The sequence below is a fragment of the Malus domestica genome, chromosome 01 (assembly GCF_042453785.1).
Source record: "Malus domestica chromosome 01, GDT2T_hap1".
Lineage (NCBI taxonomy): Eukaryota > Viridiplantae > Streptophyta > Magnoliopsida > Rosales > Rosaceae > Malus > Malus domestica.
This window is the reverse complement of record NC_091661.1, coordinates 17,471,339-17,492,276: the sequence shown is the minus strand read 5'-3', so window position 1 is coordinate 17,492,276 and position 20,938 is coordinate 17,471,339. Positions and strand designations below refer to the sequence as shown.

The window sequence follows — 20,938 nt, the reverse complement described above, 5'->3', positions numbered from 1 at the left end:
TATTGAATCTTCTATAAGGTTCATTGAGTATTTGTATTTTTATAAATTGTATATTTGTGAATGAATGAAATATAAAAGACCTTTTTCTATAGCTAATCTATACGAAGAGAATGAAAAAGTTTGAAACCGAAAAGAAGTGGATTGAAAAGAAAGGTCCTAATTCCTAAGTTCCTAACCTGTAGAGGAATCCAACATTTGCACAAATCCCTTGTTAATATAACTTCAAAGTTATCACTTCAACTTATCAACCGAAATATTAACTTACTATCAGGATAAAATCTATGAGTAACAAAAAAAAGATAAAATATATATGAATTCTGAAAACTTTTACTAACTCTGTAAAAAAAAACTTATAGCTCAAATACTAAGAGCATTTATTTGAAATATCCTATAAAATAAATAAATATTTAGACCAAAAAAAGACATAAAGTGTGAAAGTGAGATGTCTATTTGACCAATAAAATCCATGGCATAATAAAGTCAAAAACCTTTTTCAAGTGAACCAAAAGTATATTGAAATCCGCCGGAGATTATGAACAAAAGTCGTGTTTTATGAGAAATTTTTCATTGTGACGGGAATATAAGTTGTACATCACATGTTTTAATAGAAGTGGTAGGAAATTTTATTTTTTAAGTTATTAATTTTTTAGCACACATATCTAACTATTTGTATAATGACACATGATATATCATTCTGTATATAGGTTACGCTCTCGTGTTTTAGCAGTCCTTAGATTTCTTTTCCAGATAGACCAACCACATGGCCTCAATTATCTACTAGCTAGTTGACTGTGACCGTCCAACTCTTGCTTTTTGTTGCTCTTTAAAATTCTACCAAGTTAGAAAAATCGATCAAAATATGTGACTTCCTCTTCTCGTTTCTTCTTTACTCTCTTAGAAATTGTGAACCAAAACCCAAACGTTTGAGCCTCTCTCCGTCATGAAAATCAATCTGAAAGATCCAGCTGAAAGCCTCTACCCATGGACCTCCACCAAGATCACAATATGTTTCTTGCTTGTGATCTCCTTCACCTATATCTCTTACTCTCTAAAATCTGTCTTACCTTCCAATCTTTGTAGGGAACAATATTCTGTCACCTCCCATCTCCAATCCGAGGCTCCCGCCACCCCATCTCAGCCGATATCCCCACGGGCACAGGCAACCCTGGAACCCCAAGAGCCCAAAACTAACTTATCCCACATAGTGTTTGGCATTGCAGCCTCGGCCAATCTGTGGGGAAGTAGAAAAAAATACGTGAAGCTATGGTGGAGGCCGGACCAAATGAGAGGCAATGTTTGGATGGATCAGCCAGTAAAAGTTGAACCGGAGGATGAACACCTTTTGCCGCCAATAAAGATATCTAGTGACACTTCCAAGTTTGCATACACTCACCGTAAAGGCCACAAGTCAGCCATACGCTTGTCACGTATTGTTACGGAGAATTTCAGGCAAGGCATGGAGAATGTTAGGTGGTTTGTGATGGGGGATGATGACACAGTTTTTGTTCCTGAAAATCTGGTTAAGGTTTTGCAGAAATATGACCATAACCAATTTTATTACATCGGAAGCTCGTCGGAGAGTCACTTGCAGAACATTTATTTTTCACATAATATGGCTTATGGAGGAGGTGGGATTGCTATAAGTTACCCTCTAGCCAGAGCCCTAGAGAAAATGCAAGACAAGTGCATTGCTCGGTATACTGGATTGTACGGCTCGGATGATAGGCTTCAGGCTTGTATGGCTGAGCTTGGTGTTCCTCTAACCAAAGAACAAGGGTTTCACCAGGTTAGTCTAATGTCACTGTCTTTTCTTTTCTTTTTTTTTGTTTGGTTACTGAGAAAATAGAGAAAGGTGAAGAAAAATCTATGGCATGTTTTCTTGATGATTTGGACTGGTGTAATAATTACAAATGTCGAAATTGCTAATCTTTTTTGTTTGTGAAAAAATACAAATTTATGGTTGAATCAAAACGTTTCTGTTTTAAACCCTTTTGTTAGTTCATAAGGCTTAATCATCAATTAATGGTTAGTTTCTTTTCGGATTACACATTCTTAACGTTACTTCCACTCCTCCAAGAGTTTGTTTCAACTTATTTATATCAAAAAACTAAGAAGTATGTGAAGTGTCGGATTAGATTAGATCAAGAGTTCGACATTCACTTTAATTAATTTACTACGTATTGTTTATTTTTCCTTTCCAACGGAACGGAATAAACTATGATTGGAATTTGTTGGTGGCGTTGGGTGACCTAGTACTTCGTCTACCACCGTCCAATAATATATATAATTGACTGTTGACTTATGTTGCATATGCCTTTTGTGGTGTCTTTATATGATTCACTAAACACATGGACTCCTGTTACCTAATCCTTTGGAATTCCTTTTGAACCATAATCTTATTTCAATTGATTGTACACAAATTTCCAACGTGAGTTGCATGACCCGTGAAAAATAGAATCTCACATCGGTTATATGACAAAATAATATATAGTTAATATGTGAGAGTTTCTACCTCTAATAGCACCGAGGTCTTTGGTAATAAAACACAACACCTAGTAATAAGTGATTAAGTTAGAACAATATCGGTGAAATTGATGATGAACCTACATGGGCCTATAAAATTTATCATGAGCACATGACCATAGTGCAAAGTCATCGTGGTGGGTGACACTCGATATTCCTAATAAAATAGTGAATTATTGATCATTTCAAGTTTCAAATAATGTGTGTACATTTGAACAATTTTAGACCAGTCTTTTATTTGATCATTCATACTTCTGTTTTCATTTGTGGAATTGTGTTAGTTTGATGTATATGGGAGCGTGTTCGGACTCCTAGCAGCTCATCCGGTCGCGCCCCTTGTGTCACTTCACCACCTAGATGTCGTTGATCCTATATTCCCCAACATGGACCGAGTCCAAGCCCTACAAAGGCTTAACGTTCCCATGAAGATCGACCCGGCCGGACTCGTTCAACAATCCATTTGCTACGACAAGACCCGATCCTGGACTGTATCTGTTTCATGGGGCTATGCGGTTCAAATATTCCGGGGCATTTTCTCTCCCCGAGAAATAGAACAGCCTGCCAGAACGTTCATCAATTGGTACAAGAAAGCTGACTTCATTGGCTACGAATTCAACACTCGTCCCGTCAGTAGACACCCTTGTCAAAAACCATTTGTGTATTACTTGACGAATGCTGTGTACAACAAAAATACAAATCATACAGCAACTGAATATGTTCGTGATCAAGCGCCAAATCCTCAATGCAACTGGAAGATGGCAAATCCCTCTCGCATTGACAGAGTACAAGTCTACAAAGCATATGATCCGCATATATGGGACAAGGTAATCAATCTAAAGAAAATATTAATGTTAGTGTTTCAGCACAAAACGCGCGAGGCGTTGATTGATGTGCGGTTAAGTTTTTCTTCACATCTAATTTATTTCATTCAGTTAGTTGGCACCCATTACTAAAGAATGTATGTTCTTGTAATTTGAACAGTCTCCAAGGAGAAACTGTTGCAGAATCTTGCCAAGTAAAAAGAAGCAAGGTACCATGGCCATTGAGGTAGGAGCATGCAATGAAGATGAAGCGGTTGAACTGAGGTAAAGTTTATATGATTTTTAAGAGCCTTCCCGAGTCACAATTTTGTTCAATTTTACTATACAAAAAAAAAAAAAAGAGAGAGAAAATTTAGTTACCATACATGCCCTTGTATTCGAATATTTATGCTGATTAGAAAATGTAGTTTATTATAAATAAAAAAATAAAGGTGGAATTTACATTCAATTATACCTTCATATTAAATTATCATTCATGCATGTTGCAACTACAGACCTGGTGTCTTAAGGCCTTTATTTTGAGGACATGTGATGCCCATTAGTTATAAGATTATATTAGTTTGGATTTAAAGACTTAATTATTTGACAATATAATCTTATGGCTAATATGCATTTGGTCCTAACAGGTTCTCAAAATGAGGACCTTAAGAGGGTTGCAGGTAAGTTGTCAAGATGGATATAAAATGTAAATTTTGGGTTTTTTTGTTGTTGTAAATTATAAATTTGTAAGTTGTGGTTATGTATGGGGGTGGAAATTATAATTGTGTTCATTTCGGATAAATAATTTTTCTTGTTCTAGGAGGAAAACCATTTAGTTATCTAAAACCCTTACATACTCAAAGACAAAGAAGGTGCTGACCTAAGTTTGTGCTGTAGTCTAAACAAGTATGGCAAAGTGAGCGATTACTTCACGATCAAAAGAATCATTTCCACATTTTAGATTCATTGCCACAATCAAATTCGTTTCCACAAAAACACTCAAATTATAATTCCATGGAGTATGATGCTCATGGAGTTTAACAGCATTATCTAAAGAAGTAAAATCCAAAATTAGCAAACTTCTAATCAGTTTGTAGTAATTAACCAACCTAAATGTACAAAACAGTGACCCCGTCACATTCTCCCGATTCCTGAAGAGAGTCATAGCACCATACCGGCTATCTATATTTTCGTACTGTCTAAATCCAAATTTGACGTAATTAATTCAACTTTTTTTCACACCTTGCAACTCCAAATCAATATCAAAAGCGACAACATGAGCCAATTCTTTGTTTTAGTTGTGTGTGTTAACCCATGGTTTCATACTGTCCAAACCCATACTCGACGCAATTAATTCAACTTTCTTCCATGCCTTACAACTCCAAATCGATATCTAAAGTGACAACATGAGCCAAATCTTTGTTTTGGTTATATGCGTGGTCCACAAGACTTTGATTATTTTGACGACTACATCGTTGTATAGTAGAATTCAATTTTAAAACTAAAATATTTTCTCTCTATTGTTTGAGAAAGTTGCACGTATAATTTGGCTATTAGAAACAAGGTTAGTCGACCATCTAAATTTACAACCTGTAAATTCCAGGAAGGTTTGATCAATGATGTCGACAAAAGTGGTCACATACACGCAGAACACAGTTGTGCCGCACCACTTATTAATCCGACGTGGACAAGTCCACCCAAAACGTCCAGCTAATCAGCCCCGAGCGCGTGGGTCCCGCCGACGACTCGGACTTTCCCACCCCTCAAAACACACACACCCGAAACTAAGGTCTCGTTCTTCCTCTTCCACCATTCCTGAATTCTGCAGACTTCCCCTCTCATGGAGTTTCCGTACAGAAAGCTCCTCTTCTCTCTCTCCCTACTTTCTCTCTCTACCATTTCCGCCCTCTCTCGCTCCTCCTTCTCCCCAATAGACAACTACCTCGTCGACTGCGGCTCCACCGCGGAATCCACCGTCGACAACCGCCGCTTCGTTCCCGACTCGTCCAAGCCCGACTCCTCCCTGTCCTCCTCAACTCGCTCCATCTCTCTCAGAAATGAAAACCCAGTTCCCAATTCGCCCCAAATCTACAGCACCGCCAGGGCTTTCAGGCGGCCGTCCAAGTACGAGTTCCAGATCCGCGACGCGGGGACCCACATGGTACGCCTCCATTTCCAGACCATTAATTCTTTGAAATTGGATTGGAATGATGCTCAATTTCATGTTTTGGTCAATGGGTTTGTGGCTTTGACCGACTTTAGAGCTGCAAAAATCCCCATGGTTATGGAGTTTTTGATCTGGGTCGATACCAAAAAGCTTGTAATTGAATTTGTTCCTGCAAAAAAATCGAACTTTGCGTTTGTGAATGCGATTGAGGTGATTTCTGCGCCTAAGGATCTTGTTGCTGATACAGCAAAGTTTGTGAGTGATGAGAAAGCTGAGAATTTTAACGGGTTAATTAAGCAAGCGCTTCAGGTTGTGTATAGGGTTAATGTGGGAGGTTCGAAAGTGACGCCGTTTAATGATTCTCTGTGGAGGACTTGGGTTACTGATGATGAGTATTTGGAATCGGATTCCGGGTCGGAAAGGGTGTATTTTGGTGGTCGGATTAATTATCAGGATGGAGGGGCTAGCAGGGAAGTTGGTCCTGATAATGTGTATAATACTGCCCGGCTGATTCATAGTTCGAATGCTTCGATTCCGAATGTCAATATGACATGGGTTTTTCCTGCTGTTGGAGGATATAAATATCTTGTTCGGTTGCATTTTTGTGACATTGCTAGCATTTCGATCGGATTGCTGTATTTCAATGTTTATGTGAATGGGAAATTGGCATATGAGAATTTGGATTTGTCTATGGCAACGAATTATATGCTGGCTTCTCCGTTCTATGCGGATTTCGTGGTTGATGGAGAGGAATCGGGTGTATTGTCCGTAAGTGCAGGACCTTCGAATATGAGTATGCCTTATGCAATTGATGGGATTTTGAATGGGATTGAGATCATGAGGTTGAATAACTCCGTGGGGAGTCTTGACGGCAAGCACTGTGCCGGGTGGGTTCTGAGGAACTGGCCGAAAGGAAATGTTGGTGCGGCGGTTCCTTTGGTTGCTGCCGCCTGTTTGCTGCTGAGTATTTCATTGGTCATGCGTAGGAGGATGAGCGGGAAGGAATTCGTGGGATGGTCGAAACTGCCCACAAGTGTTTCAGAAGTTAATCTCAAGCATGGAAACACACAGCTTTCGGTTAAATAGAACAGCAGTATAGGATCAATAAACACCAGCTGATAAGTTTGAGTCTGAATATGAATGTTGTATTGTGTATTCTATAGGTAATAGGTTGTATGATAATGTAAACAATTCACGTTACGTTTGCGTATGTAACGAGTAATGATCTCGTGTCAGATATTGTAACACGATTCTATCAAATCAATGGTTCTAGTTCACGGTCTAGCAGCAAAATATGTTATGCGGTTTGGCCAGAGAATATTTCCGGATAATGCCGCAGTCTAAGTTGTATGAATTTCTTGCTACATTTCCCGTCGTTTCACGGTGGACGCCCAGCGATTGCTCAGTTGGGTGGCTTGCCATACTTTCAGTTCTCACTGCAACAGCTTTTTGCAGTTTTTTCTGCTCTTATTTAGGTTTGTATACTATGCACTGGATAATTTTGTTATAGTTGTTGATAAGGTATTTCCAATTACTTTAGCATGTTAATATGCATGTCTCAGTTTTGTGTGTACTGGATAATTTTGTTAGAACTGATAATCCTACTAATAATTTTCAAGGCAAAAATTGAAGAAAAAAATTACGACAAATTAGTGTTTAGAGTACAAGATTTGGCCTTTAACAACAACAACAACAACAACAACAACAACAAAGCCTTTTCCCACTAAGTGGGGTCGGCTATATGAATCCTAGAACGCCATTGCGCTCGGTTTTGTGTCATGTCCTCCGTTAGATCTAAGTACTCAAGTCTTTTCTTAGGGTCTCTTCCAAAGTTTTCCTAGGTCTTCCTCTACCCCTTCGGCCCTGAACCTCTGTCCCGTAGTCACATTTTCGAACCGGAGCGTCAGTAGGCCTTCTTTGCACATGTCCAAACCACCGGAACCGATTTTCTCTCATATTTCCTTCAATTTTGGCTACTCCTACTTTACCTCGGATATCCTCATTCCCAATCTTATCCTTTCTCGTGTGCCCATACATCCCACGAAGCATCCTCATCTCCGCTACACCCATTTTGTGTACGTGTTGATGCTTCACCGCCCAACATTCTATGCCATACAACATCGCTGGCCTTATTGCTGTCCTATAAAATTTTCCCTTGAGCTTCAGTGGTCTACGACGGTCACACAACACCCCGGATGCACTCTTACACTTCATCCATCCAGCTTGTATTCTATGGTTGAGATCTCCATCTAATTCTCCGTTCTCTTGCAAGATAGATCCTAGGTAGCGAAACCGGTCACTTTTTGTGATCTTCGCTAGATTGCTCTGGTCATTAGTGTGGATAAGTATATAAATGGATAGAGATAGGAAAGCAAATACAAGATGTACGTGGTTCACCCATATTGGCTACGTCCACGGAATAGAAGAGTTCTCATTAATTGTGAAGGGTTTACACAAGTACATAGGTTCAAGCTCTCCTTTAGTGAGTACAAGTGAATGATTTAGTACAAATGACATTAGGAAATATTGTGGGAGAATGATCTCGTAACCACGAAACTTCTAAGTACCGGAGTGTGGTATCGTCTTGACTTGCCTTATCTGTCTCATAGGTAGGTGTGGCATCTTTTCTGGAAGTACTATTCCTCCATCCAGGGGTGGTATCTGTAACTGGTGGAGATGCACAAGGTAATGTATCAATTTCACTTGAAGCTTACTTGTAGTTTCAGGCTTGGTCAAGCGCGATACAAACCATGTAGTAGGAGTCCCCCAAGTCGCCGAGCTAGGGGATCTGCTGAAAGAGGTGACATACAAGGTAAGCAATCAGAGCTCCGGCTGATTGTTCACATTCTCCCTATCTTGCAGGCAGCATGAAGGATAAAGAGAAGAAAAATGAGAAGAGATGATATGGGATACTTTTGCTTTTGAAGAAGTAACTTTCCACAGGCTTATTCTTGAACTGGGCTGGAGGGTTTTCTGGTTTCCTCCAGAGTATAAGGCCGACTGAAAAATTTGAGGGTCAAAACAAGTCCATAAAATCTAGAGTACGTTCGACCCTGCTGATATGGGATACTTTTGCTTTTGACAGAGTAGTGCATGTATCGGCACGTGTGTTGTTACGCTTGTTTCCACATGCTTCCTTGTATCATTCTCACTTGCCCTATCTATTCCTCAGGCAGATGCGGTATCTTCCCTGGAAGCATAAGATGTTGAAGATGAGTACTCGAGAGCAATACCAGGTAAGTAATCAGGTAAGGGGTTCCAGGCAATCAGTTCCTGGCTGGAAGCTTGATTCCAAGTGCTGACTGATTGCTCTCTTTCTCCTTGTCTTACAGGTAAGAACAAGGCCAAAGGAAAAGACAGGGAAAAAGCATGATATGGGATACTCTTGCTTTTAACCATGATGATATGAGATATTCTTGCTCTAGTATAGCTTGTTTACAGAGGTATTATCGGGGGGAAAGAAAGCTGAATATTTCGAAAGGCTTCGTTGGGAGTGCCCTCTCAGATAAGAGGAAGGGTTGAGCATTTTTGCAGGTCTGCCTGTCCGTTGGGGATGGAGGTCGACATATATAGAAGTCTCCCTAACATCAAGTAATAATGCTATTCCTTTACCCTGCTTGGTCATAGCATGGTAGTGGGAGCTGTCAGCTTCACAGGTTTTAACTCTGTTAGAGCACTTTGAAAAAGTGGTCAGTGGTATTTGGAAAGCTGATGTTGCGTGTGAAGATTACAGACAAACTTTATCCAAGGAGATCCAGCTCTTGAAGTCTGGAAAGTGGTGCCTCTTCGGTTTTCGAACAAGCAATCCTGTCGGGGATATGGCTCTCGAGATTCGGAGAACGATGCCTCTTCGATTTTTGAGAAAGCAATCCTGCTGGGGGTCTGGCTCTCGAGATTCGGAGAGCGGTGTCTCTTCGATTTTTGAGAAAGTAATCATGTTGGGAGTCTGGCTCTCGAGATTCGGAGGGTGGTGCCTCTTCGATTTTGGAGCAAGCAATCTTGTTGGGAGTGTTTTCTCGAATGTGAGTAAAGGTTGGGCATGTTTGCTAGTCTACCTTGCCACGAAGCACAGAGGTTGACACACAGGGACTTTCCAATTATCCAGCAGTGGTACTGTTCCTTTACCCTCTCTTCGATTTTTGAGAAAGTAATCATGTTGGGAGTTTGGCTCTCGAGATTCGGAGGGCGGTGCCTCTTCGATTTTGGAGCAAGCAATCTTGTTGGGAGTGTTTTCTTGAATGTGAGTAAAGGTTGGGCATGTTTGCTAGTCTACCTTGCCACGAAGCACAGAGGTTGACACACCGGGGCTTTCCAATTATCCAGCAGTGGTACTGTTCCTTTACCCTTGTGGGTAATAATATGGTAGCTAGACCTTCAAAATTTATGTGTCTAAACTTTGTTAGTGTTGTTTCTTTGCTATTCTTTTACCCTTCTTGGTCAGAGCGATGTAGTGGGAGCTGCAAGCTTCACGTGTCTCAACTTTGTCAGAGAACTTTGGAAAAGTTATCTGTGGTACCCATGAGCTACTGTTGCGTGTGGGAAGTGGGTGATTGAACAGTACGATTCATGTGCTTTCTACTTCGCCAGAAATGTTCGACAGAATGCTCATAATTTCCGCAAAGCTGAGTGTGCGTGTGACAAGTGCTGACAAGGCTGGAAGAGTAGGTGCCTCTTCGATTTCTGAGATCGGCCCTCGTGGTCTCTGAGCAGCCCAGCTTTTGAGAAAGCAAGCCTCTTCGATTTCTGAGATCGGCCTTCGTGGTCTTTGAGCAGCCCAGCTTTTGAAAAAGCAAACGCCTCTTCGATTTCTGAGATCGGCCTTCGTGGTATTTGAGCAGCCCAGCTTTTGAGAAAGCAAACGCCTCTTCGATTTCTGAGCAGGTGTCTCTTCGATTTCTGAAGCTTCGTCGAGTGCAGATTTTTTATAGGGGCTGACATTAAGTTCCAAAGCACACTTGAATATCCACCAGTAGAAGCTCCATTCTTGCACTTCTAAGATCTTGATTTATCCGACCTCTTCTCTCTTCAACACCTTTGAAAATGTCTGGCCCCTCCGACCGTCGTTTTGACTTGACCCTTGTTGAAGAGGCAGCCCCGCCTTCTCCAGACAACATATGGCGCCCATCCTTCGTCTCCCCTACTGGTCCTCTTACCGTTGGGGATTCCGTGATGAAGAATGATATGACTGCTCCAGTAGTGGCCAGGAACCTTCTCACTCCCAAAGATAACAGACTACTTTCCAAACGGTCTGATGAGTTGGCTGTTAAGGATTCTCTGGCTCTCAGTGTTCAGTGTGCAAGTTCTGTGTCTAATATGGCCCAACGCCTATTTGCTCCAACCCGCCAAGTTGAATCATTGGCGGCTGAAGTGATGAGTCTCAAACAGGAGATTAGAGGGCTCAAGCATGAGAATAAACAGTTGCACCGGCTCGCACATGACTATGCTACAAACATGAAGAGGAAGCTTGACCAGATGAAGGAATCTAATAGTCAGGTTTTACTTGATCATCAGAGATTTGTAGGTTTGTTCCAAAGGCATTTATTGCCTTCGTCTTCTGGGGTTGTACCGCGTAATGAAGCTCCAAATGATCAACCTCTGATGCCTCCTCCTTCTAGGGTTCTGTCTAGTACTGAGGCTCCGAATGATCCCCCTCCGGTGCCTTCTCTTTCTGGGGCTCTACCGACTGCTGAGACTTCTCCTAAGCAACCTTTGTGAAGGCTCCCTCTTGTTTGTTTATTTTGACTCAAGTATATATACATATTTGTAACTTATCGGGGATATCAATAAATAAGCTTTCCTTCATTTCAACGTATTGTGTTAAATACACCAAAGCCTTCTTCGCTAAGTTCTTTGAATTTTCTTTTGTTGAAGCTTTGTGAGTGGAGCATGTAGGTTGAGGTAGTGTTCCCTTAATTTCCCGAGTAAGGAAAACTTCTCGGTTGGAGACTTGGAAAATCCAAGTCACTGAGTGGGATCGGCTATATGAATCTTAGAACACCATTGTGTTCTGTCATGTGTCATGTCCTCCGTTAGATCCAAGTACTCTAAGTCTTTTCTTAGGGTCTCTTCCAAAGTTTTCCTAGGTCTTCCTCTACCCCTTCGGCCCTGAACCTCTGTCCCATAGTCGCATCTTCTAATTGGAGCGTCAGTAGGCCTTCTTTGCACATGTCCAAACCACCGTAACCGATTTTCTCTCATCTTTCCTTCAATTTCGGCTACTCCTACTTTACCCCGGATATTCTCATTCCTAATCTTATCCTTTCTCGTGTGCCCCCACATCCAACGAAGCATCCTCATCTCCGCTACACCCATTTTGTGTACGTGTTGATGCTTCACCGCCCAACATTTTGTGCCATACAGCATCGCCGGCCTTATTGCCGTCCTATAAAATTTTCCCTTGAGCTTCAGTGGCATACGGCGGTCACACAACACGCCGGATTCGCTCTTCCACTTCATCCATCCAGCTTGTATTCTATGGTTGAGATCTCCATCTAATTCTCCGTTCTTTTGCAAGATAGATCCTAGGTAACGAAAACGGTCGTTCTTTGGTATTTCTTGATCTCCGATCCTCACCCCTAACTCGTTTTGGCCTCCATTTGCACTGAACTTGCACTCCATATATTCTGTCTTTAATCGGCTTAGGCGAAGACCTTTAGATTTCAACACTTCTCTCCAAAGGTTAAGTTTTGCATTTACCCCTTCCTGAGTTTCATCTATCAACACTATATCGTCTGCGAAAAGCATACACCAAGGAATATCATCTTGAATATGTCCTGTTAACACATCCATTACCAACGCAAAAAGGTAAGGACTTAAGGATGAGCCTTGATGTAATCCTACAGTTATGGGAAAGCTTTCGGTTTGTCCTTCATGAGTTCTTACGGCAGTCTTTGCTCCTTCATACATATCCTGTATAGCTTGGATATATGCTATTCGTACTCCTTTCTTCTCTAAAATCCTCCAAAGAATGTCTCTTGGGACCCTATCATACGCTTTTTCCAAATCTATAAAGACCATGTGTAAATCTTTTTTCCCATCTCTATATCTTTCCATCAATCTTCGTAAGAGATAGATTGCCTCCATGGTTGAGCGCCCTGGCATGAACCCGAATTGGTTGTCCGAAACCCGTGTCTATTGCCTCAATCTATGCTCAATGACTCTCTCCCAGAGCTTCATTGTATGACTCATTAGCTTAATACCCCTATAGTTCATGCAATTTTGTACATCGCTCTTATTCTTGTAGATAGGCACCAAAGTGCTCGTTCGCCACTCATTTGGCATCTTCTTCATTTTCAAAATCCTATTGAAAAGGTCAGTGAGCCATGTTATACCTGTCTCTCCCAAAACTTTCCACACTTCGATTGGTATATCGTCTTGGCCTACTGCTTTTCTATGCTTCATCTTCTTCAAAGCTACAACCACTTCTTCCTTCCGGATTCTACGATAAAAAGAGTAGTTTCTACACTCTTCTGAGTTACTCAACTCCCCTAAAGAAGCACTCCTTTCATGTCCTTCATTGAAAAGATTATGAAAATAACCTTTCCATCTGTCTTTAACCGCGTTCTCTGTAGCAAGAACCTTTCCATCCTCATCCTTGATGCACCTCACTTGGTTTAGGTCCCTTGTCTTCTTTTCCCTTGCTCTAGCTAGTTTATAGATATCCAACTCTCCTTCTTTGGTATCTAGTCGCTTATACATATCGTCATAAGCCGCTAACTTAGCTTCTCTCACAGCTTTCTTCGCCTCTTGCTTCGCTTTTCTATACCTTTCACCATTTTCATCGGTCCTATCCTTGTATAAGGCTTTACAACATTCCTTCTTAGCCTTCACCTTTATTTGTATCTCCTCATTCCACCACCAAGATTCCTTTTGGTGTGGGGCAAAGCCCTTGGACTCTCCTAATACCTCTTTTGCTACTTTTCGGATACAACTAGCCATGGAATCCTACATTTGGTTAGCTTCCCCCTCTCTATCCCACACACACTAGGTGATTACTTTCTCTTTGAAAATGGCTTGTTTTTCTTCTTTTAGATTCCACCATCTAGTCCTTGGGCACTTCCAAGTCTTGTTCTTTTTTCTCACTCTTTTGATATGTACATCCATCACCAACAAGCGATGTTGATTAGCCACGCTCTCTCCTGGTATAACTTTGCAATCCTTACAAGTTATACGATCCCCTTTCCTCATTAGAAGAAAATCTATTTGTGTTTTTGACGACCCACTCTTGTAGGTGATCCCATGTTCTTCTCTCTTCTTAAAGAAGGTGTTGGCTAAGAAGAGATCATATGCCATTGCAAAATCCAAGATAGCTTCCCCATCCTCGTTTCTCTCCCCAAAACCATGGCCACCATGAAAACCTCCATAGTTGCTTGTCTCCCTGCCCACGTGTCCATTTAAATCTCATCCTATAAATAACTTCTCCATCTGAGCAATTCCTTGCACCAAGTCTCCAAGGTCTTCCCGAAATTTCTCCTTCGAACTCGTATCCAACCCTACTTGAGGTGCGTACGCACTAATCACATTGATAAGTTCTTGTCCTATTACAATCTCCCAAACAACTTTGAGTGGAGTCGTTCGAAAAGAAGTTTCTATAGCCCCCTTGCTCATTTAACACTGCATCCGGGTGCCGATGGAGATACAACGACCCTTGCTCACTTATCACTGTGCTCGGGCCACACAGCGCGCCACTTACGGGTGACGCCCTAGCTTTAGCGCGATTTCGTTCTTGATTCATTTTCATAAGGATTCGTCGTAATCATGGAGTGCCGGCTGTCGACTACCTGACGCCCTCCCCCTCCTCCTTTATCCGGGCTTGGGACCGGCAATGTAAGATAAACTTACACGGCGGAGTTAAGATTTGGCCCTTAATAAATATGAGAAAAATGAAACTCTTCTACGTAGGGTTTAGAGGACTAAACATATGTAGGTCGATGGGTTTATAGCTTTAGTGGTAAGGTACATGCTTTCGCGTTTACGGTATGAGTTTGGGTGTAAATACATACAGGGGCTCGTTTGACAAGTGTTTTTAAATGACTAAAAGTGTTTTTAGATATATAAAAAAAAAATTTGGAATCAAACCTCAATAAAAATACAAGTTAATTTTAGAAAAGCACTTTATGTACTTCCTGCTTTTGAAACACAAAAACATTTTCTCTAAAAATATTTTCAGTCATTTAAAAGCACTTGCCAAATAAGCACTAGGTCGATTGGGTTTACAAAAATGATATTCTTACCATCTATTTTAGCCAACCCCATTTAGTGGAAAAATGCTTTGTTGTTGTTGTTGTTGTATATTCTTTCCATCTATTTATATGTATATGTGGACCCTATCTTTATTAGAGGGAATATACAAATAGATGATAAATATATCACCACTCTTGAGTTTATAGCTTCAATATTATGGTACTTCCTACATTTACGGTAAGAGTTCGGTCCTTGATCTTTTTTTAATAAAGCTCCTTAAAATAGAAGATTTGTATAACTTTTGTTACTATTCATGATCTGATTTTCTTGACATAGAAAAGGTAAAAAGTAAAATTTCTATTAACATGGAAAATTAAAGTGTATAAAGAAGAAACTTCATAACCGCATTGATCCGCCCAGATTTTGTGTGTAACAAGACAGAGTCAACAGTTTAGGGATGTTTAATCCACGAGGTAAATATAGTTGCCATTTATTTAGCATGCAAGCCGCACACACATAAGCCACAAGCTTGCCTACGAATATTGCAACAAGTCACGTGGCCACAAACTTTCTACCACATCTTATCTTATTCTAACCTCAAAAATAAACAAGCTTTCAAGCATAATATTATCACGTAGCGTTTTATGTTTTACTTATTAATCTTATCTTAAAAAATGTAAATTAACGTCTATTTATATTATATATAGCATATAAATTAATAATACTAATATCCCGTCCCAAAAACTTTTTCGGATAATAATCTTTATCATGCAATGAATCATCATAAAAATGTTGCTTCATCTTTGCATGTGTGTGGTTGACTTGAAAATCAGCTTTTGTCATCAGCCACTCCAAATTGACAAGTGCCATAGTGCCAACAAATCCAAAGCATAGATTCTATACTCCTTTATTATTATTATTTTTTTGGGAAAACTACTCCTTTATTATTTACTATATAAAAATAATTTATTCCCTCCTACAATTACATTCCGTAAACAATATTCTCAATTAAAGTCACTGAAAGAATATACCCCATAAAAATAAAAAAAAATTAGTGAGAGAATTGCAGAGAGATGGATGCAGTGCAGATTGTGAAAAGTTCATCTCCTTCCCATGAAGGAATTCGTATTGTGAGGGGAGCAATAAGGCTTTTTGCAGTATTTGTTGTGTTTTTGGGCACTCTTTTTATTTGGTTCATGATGCCTACCAACACTTATAAGCAGATTTGGCGACCTCAAATCAGACGAAAGGCTAACTCAAGTACCTTTTTGGGATCAGCAGGTTCAAATAATTGATTAACTTGATTAAATTTTTTTTGAAGGACTTAGTTAAAGGTTTTCTGATTATTTTATGTATATTTTTTTTTATTACAAGCGATATTATACACTAATTATTTGTTTTGTATTTATATAAGCAGGTGCAAATCTTCTGGTGTACACATTTCCCATTTTGTTCATTGCGGTGTTGGGTTGTATCTATCTTCACCTGGGAAACCAGTTGAATGATCGTAAAATGGAAAGGTGCGTGACATAAGTGAATTAGTAGGAAATTATTTTTTATCAGAAGATGTTTATATTGTTAGACTGTGAATTGGAGATTAGATTATTGACTTTTGTCAAAATGTGTAATTCATATTCACAGTCTCACAACATAAACAATGATTTATTGACGAAAGAAAATCGGCATAATGTTTTTTTTGTTGTTGGATTTCGATTATTAGCGGAAGCAATGACAGAAAGAAAAAGCGGTTTGCAGTATGGAAACAGCCTATTTTGGTAAAAGGCCCCTTAGGAATTGTTTCTGGGATAGAGCTGGCCTTGTTCGCCATGTTCGTTGCACTCCTGATTTGGTCATTTTCAATGTATTTGCAGAGCAGTTTTGCTAAAATCTCAGCAGCAAAGCACCCCGATGAACATATGTAAGATCAATGTACTAATACCCTAGCTTCTGTCGCACTCCTACAGCTATGAACTATGCACCCCTCCCCCCATCTAAAGCCCTTGAAAATTATAAAGAACAATTTGGAGCCCCAATCTACACTAAGGCTAAGCTCACATCCTTCCCTTAATGTAAATAATAACGATTGTTCAAAAAAAAAAAAATGGAGTGCCAAGATCTAAACTAGAAGGAACGGATTAAAGCACAAATTATTCTCTTTTTACGTACTTATGTTTATTTTATTCATTGGTGCGCTTTTAATATTTATTTTTTCTAGTCAAAGACTAAAAACAAATACAAACATACCGAGAGAGAGAAAAAAAAAATGTGCAGGTGCCTTTTTTAATCCGGAATCGTGGTAAAACTTGACATTAATTAAATAAAATAGTACATTTAATTAGGATTAACTTTTTTTTTTTTTTTGTGATAATGTTGCCAGATGGAAACCTAAATTGGAGAGTGCAGCATTGATGCTAGGGCTCGTGGGGAACATATGCCTCGCCGTTCTCTTCTTTCCTGTGGCACGTGGCTCTTCGGTTCTGGCACTGTTTGGTCTCACTTCTGAAGGTAGCATCAAGTACCATATATGGCTTGGACACTTAGGCATGACACTCTTCACGGCTCATGGCCTTTGTTACATCATCTACTGGGCTGCTACTAATCAAATTTCCCAGGTAATTTGTTCACACTATATAGTCTATATTCACTTAGTTGTTTTCTTTTTCTTTTTGAGAAAATTGAAATTGAAAATTTTGATTCTAAGTGAGATTTGTGCCAAGTAACCTTTTTTGCTAGAGTTTATTTGTTTCTTATTTGGAATATTAATTTTGATTTGAAATGGTCAGGATAGTATTAATCTATACCAAGTAAACAGACTGATTTATTAATGGATTTTGATGGTAAATGGCAAAATGAAACATAATTGAGTTTGAAGTAGTCAAGTGAGACTCGTTTAAGATATTAATGTGATTAAGCCCTTTAAATTGTCTCATGTAAATAATTTCGATGCATTTTTATAAGATTGACTTTCACTTAGTACCCAATAGTTTTTATAAATACTGTAGCCAATTCCTTTTTTCTTGGACGGATCTTTACAAACGTATTTTTATGACGAGTTAATTTATCAACAACAAAATTGTCCTATCACAAAAAAAATAAAAAAATAAAAAATAAAACCTTCAACTAAGTATCAAACTCACTACAAATATATTGTCCTAGTATTCAAATGAGAATGAAGGTTGACCAAAATGCTTGGACGCGAAAGTGATACCAAACTGGTTTATAAGATTAAAGAAGGGGTGTGCTATCCACACACTATTTTTTTACTTCTCACATACCTCTTGTTAATTTATGTCCCTTGATTTTCTTCAATTTATCCGATTTAACGACCGAAAATTAAAAAAATGTGTGAAAAATAAAAAGGAATGTGTGAATATCACAACCGTTAAAGAATGGTGGTATGACTTTGTCCATGCGCCCAAGAGCTGTGGTAAATGGTTTTGCTCATAAAAAGTTGTAAATAAAATAAAGTAAAAGAGAAAGAGAAAGAGAAATGATTAATGTACTATGGACCTATGTTTTTCTCCTTTTGCAGTACTTCTCTTTTCTACATTACATACATGTTCTTGACCATCACTAAGGTGTTGTGATCTGTTTTGTTTTAATGCAGATGATAAGATGGGATAAAATTGGCGTATCAAACCTAGCTGGGGAGCTGTCTTTGCTCCCTGGACTGATCATGTGGGCAACTACCATCCCTCGCATCAGGCGTCAAATGTTTGAGCTCTTCTTCTACACTCATTATCTTTACATCCTCTTCGTGATCTTCTTTATCCTTCACGTTGGCATTACCTATACTTGCATTATGCTCCCTGGTTTCTACCTCTTCCTGGTCGATCGTTTCTTGAGATTCTTACAATCCCAAACAAGAGTGCGATTAGTCTCCGCGCGTGTTTTACCAGGCGAAACCATAGAGCTCAACTTGGCCAAGACCCCAGGTAACACTTTTGAAGTACTTATGCAAAAATGTAAACAAAAAGTCTAACATGTTATATTGCCAGAGAACGAAGATTTTTATTTGACTTTGTAGTCCAGAATAACACACAGATATGCTTACAATGAATAATATGATTTCTTATGTCTACTTAGTCACGTTTTCCCCATGTTCTTTTATATGGTTAGGCCTGAAATATAATCCAACAAGCGTCATGTTCATAAATGTACCTAGTATTTCCAAGATGCAGTGGCATCCTTTCACTATTACTTCCAACAGTAGTTTGGAACCAGAAATGATCAGCACCGTTGTCAAAAGTGAAGGAAGTTGGACAAAGAAGCTTTGTCAAATGGTTTCATCCCCTTTTCCAACCGATCAGATTGAGGTCGCCGTAGAAGGGCCTTATGGACCTGCTTCAACCCAGTTTTTAAGGTTTGTAACACAACGAAACAAATAATTCCCTAATTCTACTTTCTAAATTTCGGTCTTTTACAAATATTAACGAGTACAAAGTTATTGAATGAGATCTTTTCTGTAGGCATGACACCCTTGTGATGGTGAGTGGAGGCAGCGGCATTACCCCATTCATATCCATAATCCGGGAGCTCCTCCTGCTGAGCACATCATTCAAATGCAAAGTTCCGAACGTGATCCTAATTTGTGCATTCAAAAACTCATTGGACCTCACCATGCTAGACCTCATTCTTCCAATGTTCAGCACCTCAATCGACATGTCCAACCTGAACCTCCAAATCCAGGCCTATGTGACAAGAGAGACAGAACCAAAAACAGATGGCTTGAAGCCCGTTCGATCCATATGGTTCAAACCAAATGCAACAGATGCACCTGTATCACCAATTTTGGGAACAAATAACTGGCTCTGGCTAGCCTTAATCATCACATCTTCCTTCATCATGTTCCTCATCTTGATTGGGATTATTACACGATACTACATTTACCCCATTGATCACAATTCGAACAAGATATTTTCGTATTCTATAAGAGCTGTGCTTAACATGTTGGTTACATGTGTTGCTATAGCCTCAACAGCTAGTGGAGCAGTTTTATGGAACAAGAAAAAGAAAAAGAATGCTATGGAAAATAAGCAGATTCAGAGCATGGAAGGGCCATCACCAATGGGGACACCACAGTCACTGTTTTACAATGCTGGTAGGGAGTTGGAAAGCCTTCCCCAACAGTCTCTTGCACAAGCAACAAGTGTGCACTATGGTGGAAGACCAGACCTGAAGAGTAAGTCATTTTACTGTCACACTTACATACTCAAAAAGAAAACCAGACCTCAAGGGGGCTCGAATTTGGATGTAGGAAGTGGCACACTGTCCAGGCCAATTAGCCTAACCCACATTTGCTTTATTTTAATTTTGGTTTTGCAGAGTTGATATTTGAGTGCAACGGATCAAGTATTGGAGTTCTTGCGAGTGGTCCAAAGACATTGAGGCATGAAGTTGCAACTATTTGTTCATCAGGTTTGGCAGAAAATCTGCATTTCGAGTCAATCAGCTTTAGCTGGTGATCGACTAAATGCATTTCTACACATAAAATAAAAGTATAGTTGAACCTTTTGTGTATTTGTTTTATGCATATGTCCTAATTTTTTTTGGGATTTCAAAACTGTCATGGTAAATGTACAAAGTAGCAGTATAGCAATGAAAAAAAATGTTCTGGTGTTGTTTATTGATCTTTCTTCCTTATTAATGTTGAACGAGTGAAAATTACAATTTTAACAAAAATGGACAGCGTAAACTCTGCATTGAATAAATTAACAGTAAACTGAGGATATTTTGAACATGAACTGAATTACTTCAGTTGAGTTGACGCAAGATACTTTTAACTCAAATAGTTCTACACTTTTACATCTACATTAAAAGTTATTTATAAGCATACGTTGTTTCTGGATCAGATCTAGCCGAAGACCCCCACCCCCAAAAAAATCCCAAATGTTGTTTTGTATAAAAGTAAAAAGCTTATTTGTTCGTATTCCCTTTTGTGCTTTTGATTAAAATTTCATTTTGCCCCTTAAACTTGCTGTTGTGTGACTTTGCCCCTATACATTTATTTGTGTCTCATGTTGTGTTATTTTGCCAAATTGGTCACGAAAATCATTAGCTTGGCTGATGCAGAATTGATGTGGAGTAGACTAAACGCAATTCATTTTATCACATGTTCTGAGTTTAGTGGGAGGTTCCATAGTAACTACCCACATAGATCTTACAAAAACGCAATGGATCCGCAAACTAAACAATCAAAATGGAGGAGGATTCTCTCCTCTCTTAATCTATCTCCAATTTTCTCTCCTCCTACTTGAACGGCTAC

The 20,938-nt window shown here is 39.4% G+C and overlaps 3 protein-coding genes across 4 annotated transcripts; all 3 read left to right on the top strand.

Moving 5' to 3' along the window:
- Positions 1–830: 830 nt before the first annotated feature.
- LOC114822790 (uncharacterized) lies at positions 831–3,791 on the top strand. Its single transcript, XM_029097958.2, has 3 exons — positions 831–1,786; positions 2,805–3,347; positions 3,505–3,791. Exons 1-3 carry the CDS (start codon positions 941–943, stop codon positions 3,610–3,612), a joined length of 1,497 nt encoding a protein of 498 aa, XP_028953791.1. The 5' UTR covers positions 831–940; the 3' UTR covers positions 3,613–3,791.
- A 1,165-nt stretch (positions 3,792–4,956) lies between these two features.
- LOC139193979 (probable receptor-like protein kinase At5g24010) lies at positions 4,957–6,783 on the top strand. Its single transcript, XM_070817949.1, has one exon. It carries the CDS (start codon positions 5,164–5,166, stop codon positions 6,574–6,576), a length of 1,413 nt encoding a protein of 470 aa, XP_070674050.1. The 5' UTR covers positions 4,957–5,163; the 3' UTR covers positions 6,577–6,783.
- Positions 6,784–15,620: 8,837 nt separating this feature from the next.
- Positions 15,621–20,299, top strand: LOC114822770 (ferric reduction oxidase 2-like). Of its 2 annotated transcripts, XM_070823898.1 has the most exons (9): positions 15,621–15,954; positions 16,091–16,193; positions 16,394–16,448; positions 16,545–16,591; positions 17,051–17,285; positions 18,281–18,608; positions 18,793–19,036; positions 19,143–19,855; positions 19,999–20,299. In XM_070823898.1, the coding sequence occupies exons 1-9, from the start codon at positions 15,747–15,749 to the stop codon at positions 20,136–20,138; spliced, it is 2,073 nt and encodes a 690-aa protein (XP_070679999.1). In that variant the 5' UTR covers positions 15,621–15,746; the 3' UTR covers positions 20,139–20,299. The 2 variants fall into 2 exon arrangements, with proteins under 2 accessions (XP_070679999.1, XP_028953747.1); XM_029097914.2 differs by having other exon boundaries at positions 15,622–15,954; positions 16,394–16,591.
- Positions 20,300–20,938: the final 639 nt, after the last annotated feature.